We start from the raw sequence: 21,582 nt of genomic DNA on the forward strand, positions 1-21,582 counted from the left end.
TTTTTATGAATCTATGGATTTTTGAGGGAAAAGAACCTGCCTTGCCATGGTCTGTGACACATTTATTCTTTGTAAGCTAACATAGGAAGAAGGTGTGTACACTTGTCTCCATTACCTGTCTTTCTGGGCTGCCTGAGAGAAATGGGTTTGATCTGAACTTGAATGGGAACCATGATACACCAATGAGAGTGCATTCACAGCCTCTGTGTATTCACAGCCTCTCATTTCATCTCCGAGAAACACTTTATGATTCTTCTTTATCTTATAGCAGTGTCAGCCGAACCTCATCATTATGCTACATGAGTGAGAAATCAAGGCAGTGTAACCTTAAGCAAATCACCTCTCGGACCTCAGTTGCCATGCCTGTGATGTGAGATAACCTCACAGGTCCCACCCAGCTCCAGCATTGCCATTTGTAAATGAACTACAGTTAGTCCAGAACACCCAGTGTGTATTTTGGAAGCAGCAGGTTTACCAAATGCTGCATCATGAATTTCTTAACGTTTTCAAGCCGGGCCAGGAAGAATTCGGATGACCCCTGTGGGTTTCAGGATGTCACTGATGATTTTCAAACCCTCCAAGTTTATTTGAAAACATGTTTTATTTCAAATAATAAACATAAAAGGCACAGACAATTCTGAAAGATCTAATGGTCTCTACAATCTTTTAAGGTAAATGAGAGGGTTGAGAGGGTTGTAATAATCTTTTGTTCAAGAAAGAAATACTAAACACTTAAAAACTTATTATTGTATCAAACTTAACACATAGAAAGAGCTTTAATTTGAACCCTCAGATCCATTCACAGCAGGACTAAGTAAGATTTGTGGAAACAGGGAGGTCCCATAGCAGCCAATGCTTTACAGCCAGCCATTGTCATTCAGGTAGAGGAGGGGTAGGGACCATACTAGCGTGGAGTGTGGGCCAGCCCACAGAGGTTGTCAGCTGTGGAGATGGAACTGTACCTGTCAGCATGCCTTCATCCACCACACAGCTGCCTTCAATCAGAACGGCATCACATGGCATTAGCACTTTGTTCCCTGTCAAAATTAATAAATCTCCAGGCACCAGGACGCGTGATTCCAGCTCTTGAACTCCAGCTGAAAGTGGGAGTAGACAAAGTTGAGTCAGGTTATTTTCCCACAAAAATATAATCCAACATCTATTTAACTTGGATATCAATGAAAAGGCAACCAAGACATTTTTTTTTTAGAAAGGAGAACATTCCTCAACATTGATTCAAAATTTGAAAACAAAAAGAAGAAAATGTAACAAATTAGACTACATAAAATAAAAATCTTTGTGTGGCAAAATAATAAGAAAAAACTAATGACAAATTCAGAAACAAATTTGAAACTTACATTACAGATAGAAGGTTAATATTCCCAGCTGAGCACAGTGGCTCATGCTTGTAATCCCAGCACTTTTGGAGCCCAATGTGGGAGAATCACTTGAGCCTAGCTGTTTGAGACCAACCTGGACAACATAGCGGGAGCCCCATCTTCACCAAAAAATAAAAAAATTAGCCAGGCATGGTGACACACACCTGTACTCCCAGCCACTTGGGAGGCTGAGGTGGGAAGATTGCCTAAATTTAAGCTCAGGAGGTCGAGACAGTAGTGAGTGATGACCGCACCACTGCACTCCAGCCTGGGTGACAGGGCAAGACCCTGCCTCAAAAAAAAAAAAAAAAAAAAAAAAAATCCTAATAGATAAAGAGTTCCTTTTAAAAAGAGATCTCCAGCAAATAACTGTATAGCAAAATTGCTAGATATTGTCACTTCACACAAACACACACAAACACACACACAAACACAAACACAAGTGGTGTGTTAAGTGTCTGCAAAGCTGTTCATTCTTACCCATGATAAGAGAAATGAAAGTTCTTCCCTCCTTCCTGATTGCCTGCCTGCCTTTACTTCTTTTCTTCCTTATTCAGTCTTAAAAGCTATTAGGGCCTGTGCAAGATAGGCATTCCTGCAGGGGGCTGGGTGGGGTGGCAGCCTGCTCTGGGGTATTGGATCCTAAGCAGGATGGAAGGGTGTTTACAAGACCTGGTACAAGGTGTCAGAGCTTGAGCAGGGACAGAAGGGCCCCCATGGTGGCAGTGACCTGCTGCGGGATGTTGGGACCCGAGCAAGGTGAAAAGGGCGTCTACATAGGAGTGGGATGAGGGGCAGTGGGAGCATCAGCTGTGATGAAAGATTGGTTGCATCCAGGCAGAAATGGTACAATAAGTACAGTAGTCTCCTTTGATCTCCAGTTGAACTTTCCATGGTTTCAGTTACCTGCAGTCAGCTGCAGTCAGAAAATATTAAGTGGACAATCCCAGAAATAAACAATGTATACGTTTTCCAACTGTGCACCATTCTGAGTAGAGTGATTAAATCTAGTGCTATGCGCTCCATCCCACCCGGAACAGAATCCATGCTTTATACACTCCCTGCTTGTCAGTCACCTAGGTATTACATTGCCTGTTGCAGTACCCCTGTGCTTGTTTCATGTTACCCATATTTTACTACTTGTGCCCCAAAGCACAAGAGTAGTAATGCTCGCAATTCAGTTATGTCAAAGAGAAGCAGCAAAGTGCTTCCTTTAAGTGAAAAGGTGAATGTTCTTGACTTAAGAAAACAAAACTGTATGCTGAGGTTGCTAAGATCTACAGTAAGAACGAATCAATTATCTGTGAAGTTGTGAAGAAGGAAAAAGAAATTTGTGCTAGTTGTGCGTCACACCTCAAACTGCAAATGTTACAACCACAGTGTGTAAGTGCTTACATAAAATGGTAAAGGCATTAAATATATGAGTGGAAGACAGGAACAGAAATGTTTTCCAAATGACAGTGATCAGACTCAGTACTACCCGTGGTTTCAGTCATCTACCTGGGGTCTTGGAATGTACCTCCCACAGATAAGAGGGGACTCCTGTAGATATAAAGAGGTTAATCAGCCAGGTTTCTCACTGAAGAAAGAAGTTACAAATAGAGAAGGAGATACAACTACAATAAACCCTGTGGTAGATTCCAGTGAAAGATATCAATGTACTAGATATAGAGAGAGAAATAATATAGATGTAAATATATGTGATTATAAGAATATATAAATATGTTTGCTATTCTTCTTGTTTATACACCAATAGTAACGAGCACATCCAGACTCAAATTTTGGTTTCTAAATTCCCTTTCTCCCAATAAAAAGGTTTCCTTAGAGAAAGGACCGAGTACAGGCTGGGCCAAGAAAAGTATAATGTAAGCTAGAACATCTTGTTGTGCCATTAAGTAAAGAAATGCTCGAAGAATGATGGGGACATATTACAAAAATATCAAAGCCAAATTTAAAGGGCTCTCACTGCCTAAATCGGTAACAATTCGAACATCAAAGTAAATAATGACAAGAAAGAACTATAACCATTAAATAAAATAGGAATTTATGAGTCCATAATGACTTAAGTAAATGAATAAATAAATAAGGAGAAGAGACAGGTTTTCCCTGCAGCAAAATGGCAATTAATTAATGTAGAAGGAGAGATAACATTAGAAAAGTCATCATTTGGCAACTATCAAGGTAATAATTAATTTGGCCAAGAAACATCAATGTATACTAAAACTAGTGGGTGAAAAATTGATGAAGATGGTTTATTTATATCATCTCAAAGTATCTCTCAACAAAATAACCATTAATTACAAAGAGGAAAATAATAAATTTGCAGTGGAGAAACCTGGCAGACACCATTTAATTAAGTAATATAAGTTAACATCACCAGTAATAGGACAAATTGAAATTATGTACTGTCTGAGAGGAAGCAGTGAAAACACAGCATCATGTTGTGATATTCCAGCCAAAAATGCATAACCTGAATTTAACCATGAGGCAACATCAGAAAATTCAAACTGAAGGACATTCTATAAAATAACCAGAGTCAGAAGAGTCAAAGTCACAGAATTCAACTAAAAATTGAAGATTAAAGAGACATGGCAAACAAGAGCATTGTGTAATTCTGTATCTCTTTTCTATTAGAACATTATTGAGACAACTGGCAAAACATGAACGAGGTCTGATCATTAGTTGGGAGAAATGCATCAATATTAACTTCCTGGTTGCACAGTCCTTCATGTAGGAAAATGTCTTTGTCTTTCAGAAATACACAGTAGAGGCCGGGCGCGGTGGCTCATGCCTGTAATCCCAGCACTGTGGGAGGACGAGGCGGGTGGATCACGAGGTCTGGAGTTTGAGACCATCCTGGCCAACATGATGAAACCCCGTTTCTACTAAAAATACAAAAAATGAGCCGGGCATGGTGGCACGTGCCTGTAGTCCCAGCTACTTGGGAGGCTGAGGCAGGAGAACTGCTTGAACCCAGGAGGCGGAGGTTGCAGTGAGCCCAGATCGTGCCACTGCACTGCACTCCAGCCTGGTGACAGAGCCAGACTCCATCTCAAAAAAAAAAAAAAGAAAGAAAGAAAAGAAATACACAGTAGACCCCATCTGTACAAAAAATACAAAATTTGGCCAGGCATGGTGGCACACACTGGAAGCTGAGGCAGGAGGATTACTTGGACCTAGGAGATCAAGGCTGTAGTGAGCTAGGACTGCACCATTGCACTCCAGCTGGGCAACAGAGCAAGTCCCTGTCAAGACAGAGAGACAGAGAGAAGAAAAAAGAGAGAGACAAAGAAGGAAAGAAAGAAGGAAAGAAAGAAAGGAAGAAAGGAAGGAAGGAAGGAGAGAGAGAGAGACAGAAAGAAAAAAAGAAGGAAGGAAGGAAGGAAAGAGAAAGAAAGAAAAAAAGAGAAAAGAAAGAGAAAGAAAGAAAGAGAGAAAAGGAATACATGAAAGGATGTGCGGGTCATGATCAGGAGCTACATGTCAGCAACTTATTCTCAAAAAGTTCTAGAAAAAAAGTTTTTTAAACTATTCTTACAACTTTTTTGTAAGTTTTAAATTACTTTCTAAAAAAGAGAGTGAGACATATGTATGACATAACATTGCTCACCTTATGATTAGAAAAATGTGCAAAATTTCCAGCGCATTCTATTGGCAAGGCTGCGAGGAATCAGTCACTGACACATTTCTGGTGCAAATGCAAACTGGCACAATCTCTATGGAGAGAAATTTTGGCAATATTTTTCTAGCAAAAGTACATAAGCACTTATTTCTTAACCTAGCAATTTTACTTCTCAGAATCTGTGCCGAAGATATACTGGCAAAAATATGAAAAGACATATGTACAAAGCTTTTTATTGCAGCACTATTTGTAGTAGTAAAAAACTGAGAAATTTTTTTTCAATAGAGGATTGACTGAATAAACCATGGTTCCTCCACACAAGAGAGTACCATGCAGCTGAAATAATGAATGAAGAATATCTGTATATACTAAATGGTCCCTGGGAAACATAGTTACATATGTAAAATATACACAGTAGGAAATACAGTTAAATATGTTTGATATAACTCTATTCATCTAGAAAACAGCAGTATAAATATATATCGTATTTTGTATATGTAATATATAGCTATGAATATTATATATAATCTGTTTATATTTTTAAATGTAAGAATAAATAAAAACCAAAGTGATGATCATAGAGAGAATGAAGACATAAGTCAGAAAGGAGAGGGATAGGAACCAGACTCCCTGGAATATCTTCTGTCTTACAGATTTGACTTTCAAATGATGTAGATATTTTCTATATCTATACAAAATAATACAAATATAAATGTGAAAATCTAACACTAAAATCTAAAGCAAAAGGAGCAAAATAAACCTATCAAGTTGCTGGCATAAACAACAGAAAACTATTTTGAGTGACTTTAATGAACAATGTATAATTTGACTGTACATTTCTAATGGGATGTTACAAATGGGAAAAAAAATTCTAAAAACATCTTAAATTGTTTTTAGGAATTATATTAATGCTGAGTGCATTGGTTTGTCACTCTGAGGTTATTATATACAATGGGATAAAGCAAAAGAGTAATCTCTTCCTGTCATTGAGAAACAGAACTTTGGGTATAGAGAAAAGAGAAACACAAGTACAATGAATAAAGTAAAGTAAAAAGCCCATAGTTCTAAACTTGAATTGGAAATTATAAGGTCAGTATAACTACAAATTCTAAACTTGAATTGGAAGTTATGAGGTCAGTATGACCTCATAATGCATTTTATCTTAAAAAATTATTTCCTAAGTATGTTTTCTAAAAAGACCTAGAAACAATGACTAACACCATTAAAATGAATACTTGCAACATTCTTATTGAGATTTATAAGCCCTGTATCTGGTACTGCTACTTCACCGTCCATTTTTATGTATGGAGATGGCTTCTTTCTTTAAACCTTATAAGCCAAACTCTGCTGGCTTCAGACTTTTCTTCTGTAGTTTTCTTACCTCTCTCAGCCTTCATAGAATTAAAGAGTTAGGGCCTGACTCTGGATTAGGCTTTGTCTTACAGAAATATGACTGGTTTGAGCTTCTATTCAGACCACTACAACTTTCTCCACATCCGCAATAAGGTTGCTTTGCTTTTGATCATTTGCGTGTTCACTTTTGGAGCAGTGCTTTTAATTTCCTTCAAAAACTTTTCCTTTGCATTCACAACCTGGCTAACTGGTGCAAGAGTCCCAGCTTTCAGTGAGTCTCGGCTTTCAACATGTCTTCCTCACTAAGCTTAATCATTTCTAGCTTTATTTGAAAATCAGAAACATGTAACTCTTCCTTTTGCTAGAACACTTAGAAACCAGGGTAGGGTTATTTATTGATCTAATTTTAATACTGTTGGGTCACAGGGAGTAGGGAGGCCCGAGGAAAGAGAGAGAGATGGGAATGGCCAGTTGGTGAACATCTAACACCGATTAAGTTTGCTATCTTACATGAGCATGGTTCATAGTGCCCCAAAACAATTATCATAGTAATATCAAATATCACTGATCACAGATTGCCATAACAGATATAATCACAACGAAAAAGTCTGAAGTATTTCCAGAGTTACCAACACGTGACACAGAGATACGAAGACAGCACACGCTTTTAGAAAAACAGCACAGATAGACTTGCTCAATGTAGGACTGTCAGAAATCTTCAGTTGGAAAAAAAAATGCAGTATCTTTGGAGCACAATAAAGCAAGGGGCAATAAAACAAAGTGTGCTTGTGTATGTATCATAAGTATGTCTACACACGTACTTGATTCTATTGAGGAAATTTGAACATTGCCTGTATAACTATTTTAAAATTATGAAGTTTTAAAAGATGTGATAAAGGAATTAAAAAGACTCTTTATATTTTAGAGCTATACGCTGAAATATTTTCAAATAAAATATAATACCTGGGATAGTTCCAAAATAATCTAGGGTGGAGAGTTAATAGAAGAGATGAAAAAAAGATTCATTAAGTTGATAATTATTTAATCTGTGTGACAGGTACATGAGGTTTTATTATAGTATTCTCTCTACAGTTGTATATGTTCAAAGTGTTTTATCATAAAAAGTACGGACAAAAAAATTACCAATTATATTTTTAAAAGGTAAAAATTCACTTCCAACCAAGAAAGAATAAAAAGGACCAGAATTATCTTCCCACTGGAAACAACCATATAAAATACATGAAACAATGGGTTTTAGACACTAATATCAAACAATGAAAGAGATGGGAAACAAATAAAGGTGTTCTACATTTGCCACGCTTACTGTCTTTAAAGAGTTTCCAAGCCACTATGCAGAGAAGGGAAACCAGACCAAGTCCAGACAACTACTGAGTTCAGAACACAAAGATGAGCATCGATGGAGATCTTGGCAGCTTGAGTTCACAGAGCAGAGTGCTGGGGAGGTAACTGTCCAGGGGAGAGCCACGAAGATCTGCCGAGGGTCTCTCCTTAGTGTGAAGCAAACTACTGATCAGCACATTCGCATGATGGAACTACTAGCAAATGAACAACTGAACATTTAAATTTTAAAATATCATTTACAATAGCATCAAAAATATGAATTACTTAAGAATAAGTCTGAGAAAAAATGTGTAAGACCCATACACTGAAAACTTCAAAACACTGTGAAAGAAATCAAAGACCTAAACAAATGAAGCAGTGTTATATTCATAGAGCAAAAGATTGAAACATGTTACTATGTCAATTTTCCATAAACGTATCTATAGGTTCAACACAATCCCAATAAAAATCCCAACATTTTTTATGCCTACATCAAAAAGTCTGATAGAGCACAAATAGACAATCTAAGGTTACACCTCAAGGAACTAGAGAAACAAGAATAAACCATACTCAAACCCAGCAGAAGAAAATAAATGACCAAGATCAGAGCAGAACTAAATGAAATTGAAACAAAAAAAAGCCCACAAAAGATAAATTAAACAAAAAGCTGGCTCTTTGAAAAGATAAATAAAATTGATGGACCATTAGTGAGATTAACCAAGAAAAGAAGACAGAAGATCCAAATAAGCTCAATTAGAAACAAAACGAGAGATATTACAACTGATAACACAGAAACGCAAAAGATCATTCAAGGATACTATGAACACCTTTATGCAAATAACCTGGAAAATTTAGAGGAGATGGATAAATTCCTGGAAATATACAACCCTGCTAGGTTAAACCAGGAAAAATGTGAACAGACCAATAACAAGCAGCAAGATTAAAATGGTATTTAAAAAGTTACCAAGAAAAAAAAGTCCAGGACCAGACGGATTCATAGCTGAATTCTATCAGACATTCAAAGAAAAACTGGTATCAATTCTATTGACACTATTCCACAGGATAGAGAAAGAGGAAATCCTCCCTAAACCATTTTTTGAAGCCAGTATCACCCTAATACCAAAACCAGGGAAGGACATAACAAAAAAAGAAAACTGCAGACCAATGTCCCTGATGAACATAGATGCAAAAATCCTCAACAAAATACTAGCTAACTGAATCCAGCAGCATATCAAAAAGATAATCCACCATGATCAAGTGGGTTTCATACCAAGAATGCAGGAATGATTTAACATCCACAAGTCAATAAATGTGATACACCACATAAAGAAAATTGAAAACAAAATCACATGATCATCTCAATAGATGCAGAAAAAGCATTTGACAAAATCCAGCATCGCTTTATTATTAAAACCCTCAGCAAAATTGGCATAGAAGGGACATACCTTAAGGTAATAAAAGGCACCTATGACAAATCCACAGCTAACATTATACTGAATGGGGAAAAGTTGAAAGCATTTCCCCTGAGAACTGGAATAAGACAAGGATGCCCACATTCACCACTTCTATTCAACATAATATTGGAAGTTCTAGCCAGAACAATCAGACAAGAGAAGGAAATAAAGGGCACTCAAATCAGTAAAGAGGAAGTCAAACTGTTGCTGTTCACCGATGATATGATAGTATACCAAGAAAACCCTAAAGGCTCATCCAAACAGCTCCTAGAACTGGTTAATGAATTCAGTAAAGTTTCAGGATACAAAATTAATGTATACAAATCAGTAGTTCTGCTACACACCAACAGTGAACAAGCTGAGAAAAAAAGTCAAGAATGCAACCCCTTTTATAATAGCTGCAAAATACAATAAAATACTTAGAAATATGCCTAAACAAAGAGGTGAATGACCTCTATAAGGAAAACTAAAAAACACTGCTGCAAGAAATTATAAACGATACAAACAAATGGAAATATGTCCCATGCTCATGGATGGGTAGAATCAATATTGTAAAAATGACCATACTGCCAAAATCAATCTACAAATTCAATGCAATTCCCATGAAAATACCATCATCATTCTTCACAGAACTAGAAAAAATAATCCTAAAATTCATATGGAACTAAGAAAGAGTCTGCATAGCCAAAGCAAGACAAAGCAAAAAGAACAAATCTGGAGGCATCACATTACCCAACTTCAAACTATACTATAAGACCACAGTCACCAAAACAGCATGGTACTAGTATAAAAATGGGGATATAGACCAATGGAACACAATAGAGAACTTAGAAATTAAGCCAAACACTTACAGCCAACTGATCTTTGACAAAGTGAACAAAAACAACAAGTGGGGAAAGGTCATCCTAGTCAATAAATGGTGCTGGGATAATCGGCAAACCACATGTAGAGAATGACACTGAATCCTCTTCTCTCACCTTATACAAAAATCAACTCAAGATGGATCAAAGGCTTAAATCTAAGACTTGAAACCATAAAAATCCTAGAAGATAGCATTGGAAAAACTCTTCTAGACATTGGCTTAGCCAAAGACTTCATAACAAGAACCCAAAAGCAAATGCAAATAAATAAATAAATAAAGATAAATGCACGGTACTTAATTACTTAATTAAACCGAAAAGCTTCTGCACAGCAAAAGAAATAACCAGCAGAATAAACAGAACAACCACAGAGTGGGAGAAAATCTTTGCAATCTATACTTCTGTTGAAGGACTAATACCCAGAATGTACGAGGAACTCAAACAAATCAGCAAGAATAAAACAAACAATGCCATCAAAAATTGGGCTAAGAACATGAATAGACAACTCTTGAAAGAAGATATAAAGATGGCCAAGAAACATATGAAAAAGTGCTCAACATCACTAATGGTCAGGGAAATGCAAATCAAAACCACAATGTGATATCATCTTACTCCTGCAAGAACGGCCATAATCAAAAAATCAAAAAATAATAGATGTTCACGAGGATGTGGTGAAAAGGAACACTTTTACACTGTTGGTGGGAATGTAAATGAGTAAAACTGCTATGGAAAACAATATGGAGATTCCTTAAAGAACTAAAAGTAAATCTACCGTTTGATCCAGCAATTCCACTCCTGACTATCTACCCAGAGGAAAATAAGTCATTATATGAAAAGAATACTTGCACGTGCATGTCTAGAGCAGCACAATTTGTAACTGCAAAAATATGCAACAAGTCCAAATGCCCATCAGTCTACGAGTAGATAAAGGAAATGTGGCATATATGTAACATGGAATACCATACAGACATAAAAAATGAAATAATGGCATTTGCAGCAACCTGGATGAAATTGGAGACTATTATTCTAAGCGAAGTAACTCAGGAATGGAAAACTAAACATCCTATGTTCTCACTCATAAGTGGGAGCTAAGCTATGAGGACGCAAAGGCATAAGAATGACACAATGCACTTTGGGGATTCAGGGGAAAGGGTGGAAGGGGAGTGAAAGATAAAAGAGTACACACTGGGTACAGTGTACACTGCTCAGGTGATGGGTGCACCAAAATCTCAGAAATCACCATGAAAGAACTTATTCATATACCAAAATAAATAAATAAATATTTTTAACCAGAAAAAAACTTATATTCCCCTTAAAAATATTTTATTTCCTTTAATTGGTTGGTTACATCACTAGAGCATGTTTTGAACTTTATATTCTACATATGTATATATTATAAACAAGCCTGAAATAGATGCCAAAAAGGTTATAATACAAAAACACATACATATTTCCACAATTTAGAATACACTTACCAGTTTCAGTAACTGCATAATCTTTATCACTGCACTTATGGCTAAACACTGGTAACCCAGCCAGTTGTACAGCATTTTTGTGTTTTTCAGAATGTATTACAAATTATTATTTTTTTAAAAAAGAGCTACATTTTAGTGTGTGCAGATGTGAATTTTGGCTTACAGAACTGTTTTTAATATTCATCTATGGTATTTTCTTGGCAAAGAAAATCGACATTTGTTCCCACTGCATGACTTTAACAGACAGATCAGTAGACATCTTAGGAATACTCTTAAGGAAGCAACCCCAGGTTATGGAAAATATCTCATAAAACATTGGCATCTTTGAATCTTATTTGTGACCATTGTTTATGTTATTGTACATTTCATATTAGTACTGAATGAGGAATTCTAACAGATTTTTAAATGAGCTTGTAAAGATTTACAAACTTAAGCCTGTATTTCTATAAATTATTGTAATTGTAAAGAAATCCCAGCATTTTTTAAAGAAATTGACAGGTTGAGTTCAAAAGTCATATGGAAACCCAAAGGGCTCAATAGTGTTAAAATAACTCTAAAAGAGAAGAGCAAAACTGTAGGACTAACATTACCCTATTTCAAGACTTATTATAAAGCAACTTTGTATGGTATTGATATAAAAAAGCAAATAGGTCAATAAAATTGGGTAGGAAATCAAGAAATAGATCCACCTATATGTGAACAACTGATTTTTGACAAAAGGTGAAAAGTCAATTCGGTGGAGAAAAGATCATCTTTTCAGCAAACGGTATTGGAACATTTGGATATCTGTTTGCAAAAAATGACCCTCAATCCAAAAAAAAACAAAAACAAAATTCAAAATGTAATATAGAACTACATGTAAAACCTAAAACTCTGAAAGACAATACAGAAAATCATGGTGACCTTAACAAAAATATCTTAGAAATTACATCAAAAGCATGATCCACAAAAGAAAATATTGATAAACTGGACTTTAACAAAAATAAAAATGTCTGCTGTTTGAAAAAAACTGTAAAGAGAATGGGAAAGTAAGTCATAGACTGAGAGAAAATATTTGCAAATCATTTATCTGACAAAGGACTTGTATCCATAATGTAGAATAAACTCTCAATTTTAATAATAAAAATAATCTAATAAACAACAGATTTGAACAAATACTTCACCAAAAAAGATATATGAGCAGCAAATAAGCATTTGAAAAGATGTTCAATGCCATTAGTCATTAGGGAAATGCAAATTAAAACAATTATGAGACCCTACCACACACCAAAGTGGCCAAAATAAAAATGACTAACCATACCAAGTGTTGTCAAGAATGTGGAGCACCTGGAACTCTCATACACTGCTAGTGTAAAACGGTGCCCCTGCTTTGGATAAAAGATTGGCAGTTTCTTAAAATGTTAAATATCTATCTAGTACATGACCCAGCTGTTCTATAGCTAGGTATTTTCCCATAAGAAATGAAAGAGCATGTCTATACACGGCTTGTATCTAAATGATCATAGCACCATTACTTGGAATAGCCAAAGACTGGAACCCAAATATGCATCAACAGGTGAATGGATGAACTAGTATGTCCATACACTGAGATAGCCTCAGAAATAAAAGGAATCAATGATTGATACACTTAAAAAAATGGATAAATCCCAAAATAACTACGAACTTTGATCCCCCTCAAAATTAACCAAAAATATATTATAAAAGACCCAAAGAATACATACTGTAAAATATCATTTATATATAATATTGAGCCTGGAAATGAATCTACAGTGACAGACAACTGATAAATGATTGCCTGAGGGATGGGGGAGGTGGGAGGAAGCGGGAGAGAAAAAAACTAGAAACAGGAACAAGGCAACTTTTGGGAGTGATGAATGGTCATTACCTTGAGGATTATGATAGTTTCATGGGAATATACATATGCCAAACTTACCAAATTCTACACTGTAAATATGTTAAGTTTACCAAATGTTAATTCCACCCCAATAAAGTAGTTTTACTGTTTGTTTGTTTGTTTGTTTTGTTTTGTTTTTGAGATGGAGTCTCGCTCTGTTGCCCAGGCTGGAGTGCAGTGGTGCGATCTCGGCTCACTGCAAGCTCCGCCTCCCGGGTTCACACCATTCTCCTGCCTCAGCCTCCCGAGTAGCTGGGACTACAGGTGCCTGCCACCACGCCCAGCTAATTTTTTGTATTTTTAGTAGAGACAGGGTTTCACCGTGTTAGCCAGGATCGTCTGGATCTCCTGACCTCGTGATCAGCCCACCTCGGCCTCCCAAAGTGCTGGGATTACAGGCGTGAGCCACCGCACCCTGTCTAAAGTAGTTTTTAAGGTAAAAAAAAATCTTAAGTTTCTCATCCCTTTGAACAAATGCCTAAGGAGAAATGAATATGAAGATGGGAATAACAGTAGCAATCAGAAATACAAATTTAAATTCTTTTCTGATTCCATGTGAATACCATATAGATCTAAAATAATGGAACTTACCTTTTCTCCCACATACAGAGACTGTAATGCTATTATGTGACTCGACGAGATGGTGGAGTTTTACAGATTGCTGGAAAAGAAGGGAAAATGGAAAAGTCTTATCTATTTAAGCATAGTTTCTAGGTATTATTAAGGTGCTAGGCTTCTTTAAAGGTGGAGCACTGTCTTATCACCAGTTGAATGGAATGTACCGGCTAAAAACAAAGGACTAAGTACTCATTATTTAATTGAAAAAGCATCCAACTCCTAGTGCTCTTCACCCAGCAATAAGTATGTTTTCTTCAGCAGAAAGGAATTTCCCAGCATGCTCTTTCCACTCAGAAGAGTTTTTGACACTGAACTCCGGCCTGGGCGACAGAGCAAGACTCTGTCTCAAAATAAATAAATAAATAAATAAATAAATAAATAAATAAATAAATAATAAATAAATAAATAAGGAGTATGGTGGTTCCTACTATTTCCTCATAATATTTGTTGTTCTAATACATGAAATATATGGGATATTGAGCGTGAATCAGTAACAGAAACAAACAAAAAACACAATTATATTTGATTCCACATTATTGGAAAACTATTGTGTAAAAGACCTCCTACTTGATTCTGGGGGTTAAAAGTCCCAATCATTTAGTGTGTTCATTTTGTCGTCCTGATTTTGTCATTTAAGATGCTTCCTAAATTCCCTAGCTTCAAATTACTTGCGAATCTGATAAATATATTCTAAAAATGATTAACAGAATAAGCCAATGTCAAAAAGACAGGGTGTTCTGCTTTTGAGTAACTCATTCTTTTACACATTTGTGCATTAATCAACAAACATTTATTGAGCAAACTTTAATATTTCAGGAATAGAATGAACAAAAGAGATACGGTTCTTAACACAAAGAAATTTACAGCCTACTGAGAAAAATAGGTTTTAATCAAGTAACTACATATATAAATGCATAATGGCAATCAGGAATAAGAAGAAAAAATAAAGTACTTTTGGATCATATATAGCAAAGGGAATCAATCAGGAGAAATCTCCCCTGAAGAAGTGACATTGAACTTAAGATCTGAGTAGGAGTTATTTAGTCAAGGGGTAAGGGCAAATCATGAAGAGGAAAAAAAATGGACAATTCCAGGTGACATATCGAAATGTTCTGAGGTTACAAAAAAAGGGTATGTTTCAGGAAACAAAAAGACTAGTGCATCTGGAAGGCAGAAAGCAAGGGAGATGCTGGGTGAATGAAGGCAGGAGAAATAAGTCAAAGCAGCAGTTACAGGTACAGGTAGAGCAGCAGTTACACATACAGGGGGAGCAGCAGTTACAGGTACAGGTGGAGCAGCAGTTACACGTACAGGTGGAGCAGCAGTTACACGTACAGGTGGAGCAGCAGTTACACGTACAGGTGGAGCAGCAGTTACACGTACAGGTGGAGCAGCAGTTACATGTACAGGTGGAGCAGCAGTCCTTAGAGAGTGGCCTGAGGATTCCTGGGGGTTTTCAGGAATGTTCCACAGGGGCTGAGCAGGTATACTCTTTTCCTAATAGCACTAAGATGTTAATTGCCTTTTAGAATCTTATTCTCGCACAAGTGTACAGTGGAGACGTCCAGAGGCTGAGTAGTGTTTAATATCACAATAGACTAAATGCAGAAGCAGTTATGAAAATCCAATTGTCGGAAATAAAAAAAGAAATATGATTATCAAAGTATTAAAATCAATTGATACAGAAATTTTTAAACGACTGCCACAGTCTGAATGTGACCCAAAATTCATATGTTGAAATCCTAGCCCCCGAGATGATGATATTAGAAGGGGCCTTTGAAAGGTGATTAGGTCATGAATAATTTTAGTGCCCTTATAGAAGAGGCCCAGGAGAGACGCCGTGTCTCTTCCACCATGTGAGGATGCAATAGGAAGGTGCCATCTCTGAACCAAGAAGAGAGACCGCACCAGACACTGCATCTGCTGGTGTCTTGATCTTGAACTTTGCAGCCTCCATAACTAAAGAAGTAAATTCTGTTCCTTATAAGCCAAAAAAAAAAAAAAGAAAATCCAATTGTCTTCTATTAAACCAAACATAAAGAGATTGCAAAAACATAAAATAATGCCATTCTCCTGCTAAATTATTTTTATTTCAGAAAATACAGTTGTATTTAAATATATATGTATATATACATGTTATTATTATTTTAAATTAATAAATATTTTATGATTCTGAGTTTTAATTCTTGATTTGGTAAATAACAAATGTTTAAAAGATTAAAAACTCTTAGAGATCCTCAGTGATTTTTAAGAGTTTAAAGAGCTCTAGAAACTAAAAAGTTTGTGAACGTTGAGGCAAAGCTTTAAAGTATGCGATGAGATTTAGAAGTGTTTGTAAGAGCAATGGGAATATTTTGAAGCATTTTAGTGATAAAAGCATGTAAATAATCATATTCTGCAAGAATGATGTACGGAGGCCAGATGGGAGGTGATTGCAAGGTAGAAAATTATGCTAACTTGAAACACAATAGTGGCAGGGTGGAAAAAAGTGAGGGATGCCAAGGGATATTTAGGAAGGAAAAATCAAAGGATTTTCTGTGTAGTTGAAGGGGAAAAAGAAAGAAAGTTTCAAGCCTGGCAACCAGATTTCTGGCTTGTGCAACGGAATGGTCAGTAGCATCTGCTACCAAATCAGATAAACCTAAGTGCAGATTTGAGGAGAAGAGTTCTTGAGTTTTATGTCGAAAAGTGTTGAATTTACGGTAATTTTTTGATATTAAGGTGGGGATATCAAATAGGTTGTTGAAGCTATGAGTCTGGAACTGAAAAGAGATATCTGGATTTGAGACACATATACAAATTTGAAAGTCATTAGCATATGCCTTTAGAAGTCATTGGCATGTACAGCTATAAAAATAATGAAGAATCTTTTATGTACTTACATGAAAAGATCCTTAAGATATATTAATAGTAATTTTTTAAATAGCAAGTTAGAAAATAATGTAATTATGCTACCACTTACATAAGAAAAAAAGAAAATACATATATTTACTTCATTTGCCTAAAAACTTTTTTGGAAGATTACACAAGAAACTAATGTAAGCAGTTGGCCAAGTGGAGTGGGAGAGAAAAATGGAGCCTTTACATTAAATGCATTTTCATGTTGTTTTGACTTTGGAACACTCATTTTTTAAAAGTCAGATAGAGAAGGATGAGTTATCAAAAGAGAATGGAAAAGAGCAACTGGAGAGGATGGAGAGTATGTTGTCACTGAAGCCAAGGAAAAGAGTGCTTCAGAAAGAATGGAGCAGTTAACTGTGTCAAATCCAACTGAGAGGTTTAGCGAAATCTGTACTGGGGAAAAAAAAATATCCGCTGCAGGGGGACCATAACATTAGCAAGCAAAACACCAAGAACCCAATAAAAATTAATAAAGGACTCAAAGAGTTCACAGTCAAAGAAATGCGAATGGCTTAAAGTGTGAAGAAATGCTCAACTCGTAATGGAAAACATGTGATTAGAATTACTGAATTCTATTTTCACTTATATTGGCAAAGATAAGAAAAACACTTATCTGCTGTTGTAAGGAATGTAAATTGGTATTACTTTTTTATATACATAGAGAGACGAGGTCTCACTATGTTGCTCAGGCTGGTTTGAACTGCTGGGTCTAAGCTATCCTGCCACTTCAGCCTTCCAAAATTCTGGGATTACAGGTGTGAGCCTCCACACCTGGCCAGTATTACTTTTTAAAGAGGCATTTTGACAACATGTGTTAAAATAGTGTACCTAGCTTATGACTAGGTAATTTCAATTGCAGAAATTTTCTATCTCTATACCAATACAGATATTTGTAAGCATATATACTTGTTATATACATATGTATACATATGTAATATGTGTGCACATGTATATGTATATATAGATGCATGAAAAGATATATGTGCAAGGATGTTCTTGCAGCATTGTCTTAGTAGCAAAAGACTAGAAACAACCAAATACATATCAATATTGGACTGGTTAAAAATTATGGTACATCTAGAGAAAATGTATTTGTGCAGATGCAGAAAGATATTTAGGATATAATAGGTAAGAAATTCAAGTGGAGGCTGAGCACGGTGGCTCACGCCTGTAATCCCAGCACTTTGGGAGGCTGAGGCGGGTGGCTCACTGGAGGTCAGGAGATCAACACCATCCAGACCAACATGGTGAAACCTCGTCTTGACTAAAAATACAAAAATTAGCCGGGTGTGGTGGCACATGCCTGTAATCCCAGCTACCTAGGCGGCTGAGGCAGGAGAATTGCTTGAACCTAGGAGGCAGAACTTGCAGTGAGCCAAGATCATGCCACTGCACTCCAGCCTGGGTGACAAAAGCAAAACTCCATCTCAAAAATAAATAAATAAATACAATTCAAGTGCAGAACAGTACACATAGAATATACTCATTCTGTAAAACAAATTAATGCACATGCATTTAATATAACTAAAAGTATACAGAAAATATGGTCCTAGTGGATGTATCTTGAAAGAGGACCTGAACACTGGGAAGTTTTCCCAACGGGAGGGAGCCTTAATTTTTATTCACACTCTTTTGTTCGGTTTGAATTTTATTTTTATCATAGCCACATATTGCCCTTTCTGTTAAGGAAAAAAACAGCTAATTTTAAAAGAACTTTTTAAATTTTAAAATGATCTATGGGCTATGGGATCACAGTGGCAACCTTCACAAGATTTGTTTAAATGGAGTCATGAGGGAGGAAGGCATGTCGGCATGAGTGAAAAGTAAGAGGAAGATGAGTAAGTAATGATAAGAGACACAAAGACTCTAGAAGTTTTACTGTGAATGGAAGAAGAGTGATATAGCAGTAGCTGAAGGCAGAAGCACGGTCAAGAGAAGAAATTATTTTGTTTGTTTGAGTTTTGTTTTTAAGTTGGGAGAACTTGAGAATGTTAAAAGTTGATGGGAAGGCTCTTGAAGAGAGAAGAGAGGAGTCTTTCATGGACTGCATAAGCACCCCAAGAAGGTGGGAGAGGATGGTCTCTCAAGCACTGGCGAAGGGCACTTCCTTCACTGGAATGAGAGTTCAGGGAAGGAGGGGGCTGCAGAGATGAGTCATTTGGCACTCGGAAAGTGGGGAGTTGGGCAATTTTCTGTCTTATGGCTTCCATCTTTTTTTGTGAAATAGTGATATCTGCTGAATTAAAGAAAGAGTGGAATATGAGAAGATGGGCGTCTCAGACACCAGAGGACAGAGATGGCTTGAAACCTTAACTTCAGAGAATGGAAAAGCACCTTGATTAGAGATGAACAGAAGCCTTGTCCAGATGAGGTTGGCATTCACGGATTTATAGTGCAACCAACCAATCTGTTCCATGTAATTTTTTTTTCCAACAGCATCTAGAAACCTGGTGTTGGCATGAAGAAAGCCAGGAGTTGGACTGGGGCCTTGACAAATGAGTACCAGCCAAACATAAATGGCAAAGGAGTTCATATTAAATAGATGCCTCCACCTTCCAGCTCTCTTCCACCATCCTCAAGTCCCAGCAGTATTCTCTACATACATTTTTTCACATATTCACAATTCATAAACCTTTGGATGTTGTTCTGGCTAATTAGTCTTGAGTAAATTAAAGAGAGAGGAAAAATAACTTCAAAGGTTAGGGGTTGGAATGGGAGGAAAGGGAAAGGACTAAATTGTTGAACACTAGTTACTGTGCTAGGTATTTACAAACTTGCTCTCATTTACTATGGAGTAGGAAGTGACTATTTCCTGATTCTCCTTTCTAACAAATTTTTAATAAAGTCACTATCCTTCCCTTTATGAAACCATAGAATTAATAGAAAAACTCACCTCTCTGAGATCATATACTGTCAAAGATATGGAAATTATGGACATGATTATGATGGCAAAAGCATATTCCTTATAGTCTTCACTAAACCACAAACAGACACTGAAGAGTTGAAATATATAAAATGGATTTAGAACCTGTTGGCGGACATAAAAACAGGAAGACAAGGGAGATTTTTAGGCTTCACACTTAACTCTTTGTTTACTTGTTTTCATAATCATCTTCATGACGTACATCATCCCACACAATATTCTTATTATATTTATTCGGCAATTGACATGTGCTAGACACTGCTCTAAGCAACTTTACTTGAATTTTCTCATTGAATTCCCACAGTTACCTTATTAACCAGAAGTTGTTACTTATCTCCATTGTAATGATAAAGAAACTGAACCTTAGAGCTTGAGAAATATGTCCAAAGTCATGCGACTATGATTGCCACAGACCCAAGACTTAAACAAAGGCAATCTGACCCCAGAGCACTTACTTTTAATCACTGCCTCACTTTATAATTTACAAAGTAGTGTCTCATGTATTGACATGTTGGCCATCACAATAGTTATTTAAGGAGTAGATGTTGTCACCTCCTGTCTACATTTACTGGCCTTCAGAAAGGTGAAGTATTAGTTCAGGTTTACAAAGTTAAAATACTTTCTAGTCTCTTCTTCTCTATGATACAACACCTGCCATATTTGAAGTCATTAAGGAACTTGATTAATGGGTGAGTTGAAGACTGCACATTCTCATAAGTAGAGAGCTGTGCTGAAAGCAGTAAGCTGTAATAGAGCATCTAGAACACTGCGAGAGAGTAGCTGTTAACTTCAACAGCTTTAATTCTGCTTTGGTCAAAAACATGCTGTGCCTTTACTTAAATTCCCCCTAGTTGGTTTCCCTCTGTCTAAAGCAGGAATGGCAAACCTTTCTTCTGGTTAGAAAGGCAGCACACAGAAACATTCCCTATTGGTTTGTTTTACTTTCTTTCATGCTTGACAGCTTGCTGGAAATCTTTTAAAAGTACCTGAAGTTTAGCAAGCTTTATTTAAGGCAAGGAGTGGAGAGAGCACAGGGAAGCCGGAGTACAGCTAGAGGGCTATAGTTTGATGATAATCGCTGTAAAGTGAAAAAATGATGAGCTCAGTGATAGGGTCCAAAAGGAAAATTTCATCTTATACCTTGAGATCAGCAGTACTAAGAAGGCTGAATAAATGGGTTTTTTTCTTCCTACAATTTTAGGCACCAAGGAAATTGTATCTGTTACCTAACAAAAGGATTAGCTTAAAAAAATTGAGTTTCATGAAGTTAAAACAAGTTAAGCAGCATAATATTAAAAAAGAAAAGAAACATTACATTCATCCAGCCATTAAATGGTAAATAAGTACAACGAGTTTCACATCCTATATTGCATAAGGCAATGTGCAAAAGAATCACTTGAAGAAAAAGAGTAAGCAAGAGATATGAGGATAATATGCTTGGCATACTTTCAAAATATATTCTATAATATAGTTACTTATTAACAAGTAGCACTCCTGATTATTTCACTAGAGCCAAACTTCTTTATTTTCTGTCCAATACCAAGAGAAAATGCTGGAGAAATTACCTCCTTGATGAGCAGTTTCCAAATTGGTGTAACTTCAACATCAATAGTATTAGGTCCACATATTAACCTCCTATAGAAAGAAATCACAGATCACTCCATCACAAATAATAAAATTAAAACTGATTCCTCACCTATTCAGAAAAAGGTCTATTCCATGTTCACTTTCTCACTTGTGAGACCAACATAAGTCTCCCTTG

The 21,582-nt window shown here is 36.3% G+C and overlaps 1 protein-coding gene across 1 annotated transcript in view; it reads right to left on the reverse strand.

Moving 5' to 3' along the window:
- Positions 1-21,582, reverse strand: part of ATP13A4 (ATPase 13A4) — a 161,359-nt gene that overhangs the window by 74,743 nt on the left and 65,034 nt on the right. The window contains exons 6-9 of the mRNA XM_054479920.1: positions 21,386-21,455; positions 19,791-19,925; positions 13,970-14,039; positions 963-1,097 (exon numbers count right to left, since the gene is read on the reverse strand). Of these exons, the coding sequence (XP_054335895.1) occupies positions 963-1,097; positions 13,970-14,039; positions 19,791-19,925; positions 21,386-21,455 (410 nt within the window). The remainder of the gene's footprint in view (positions 1-962; positions 1,098-13,969; positions 14,040-19,790; positions 19,926-21,385; positions 21,456-21,582) is intronic.

The sequence above is a fragment of the Pongo pygmaeus genome, chromosome 2 (assembly GCF_028885625.2).
Source record: "Pongo pygmaeus isolate AG05252 chromosome 2, NHGRI_mPonPyg2-v2.0_pri, whole genome shotgun sequence".
NCBI lineage: Eukaryota > Metazoa > Chordata > Mammalia > Primates > Hominidae > Pongo > Pongo pygmaeus.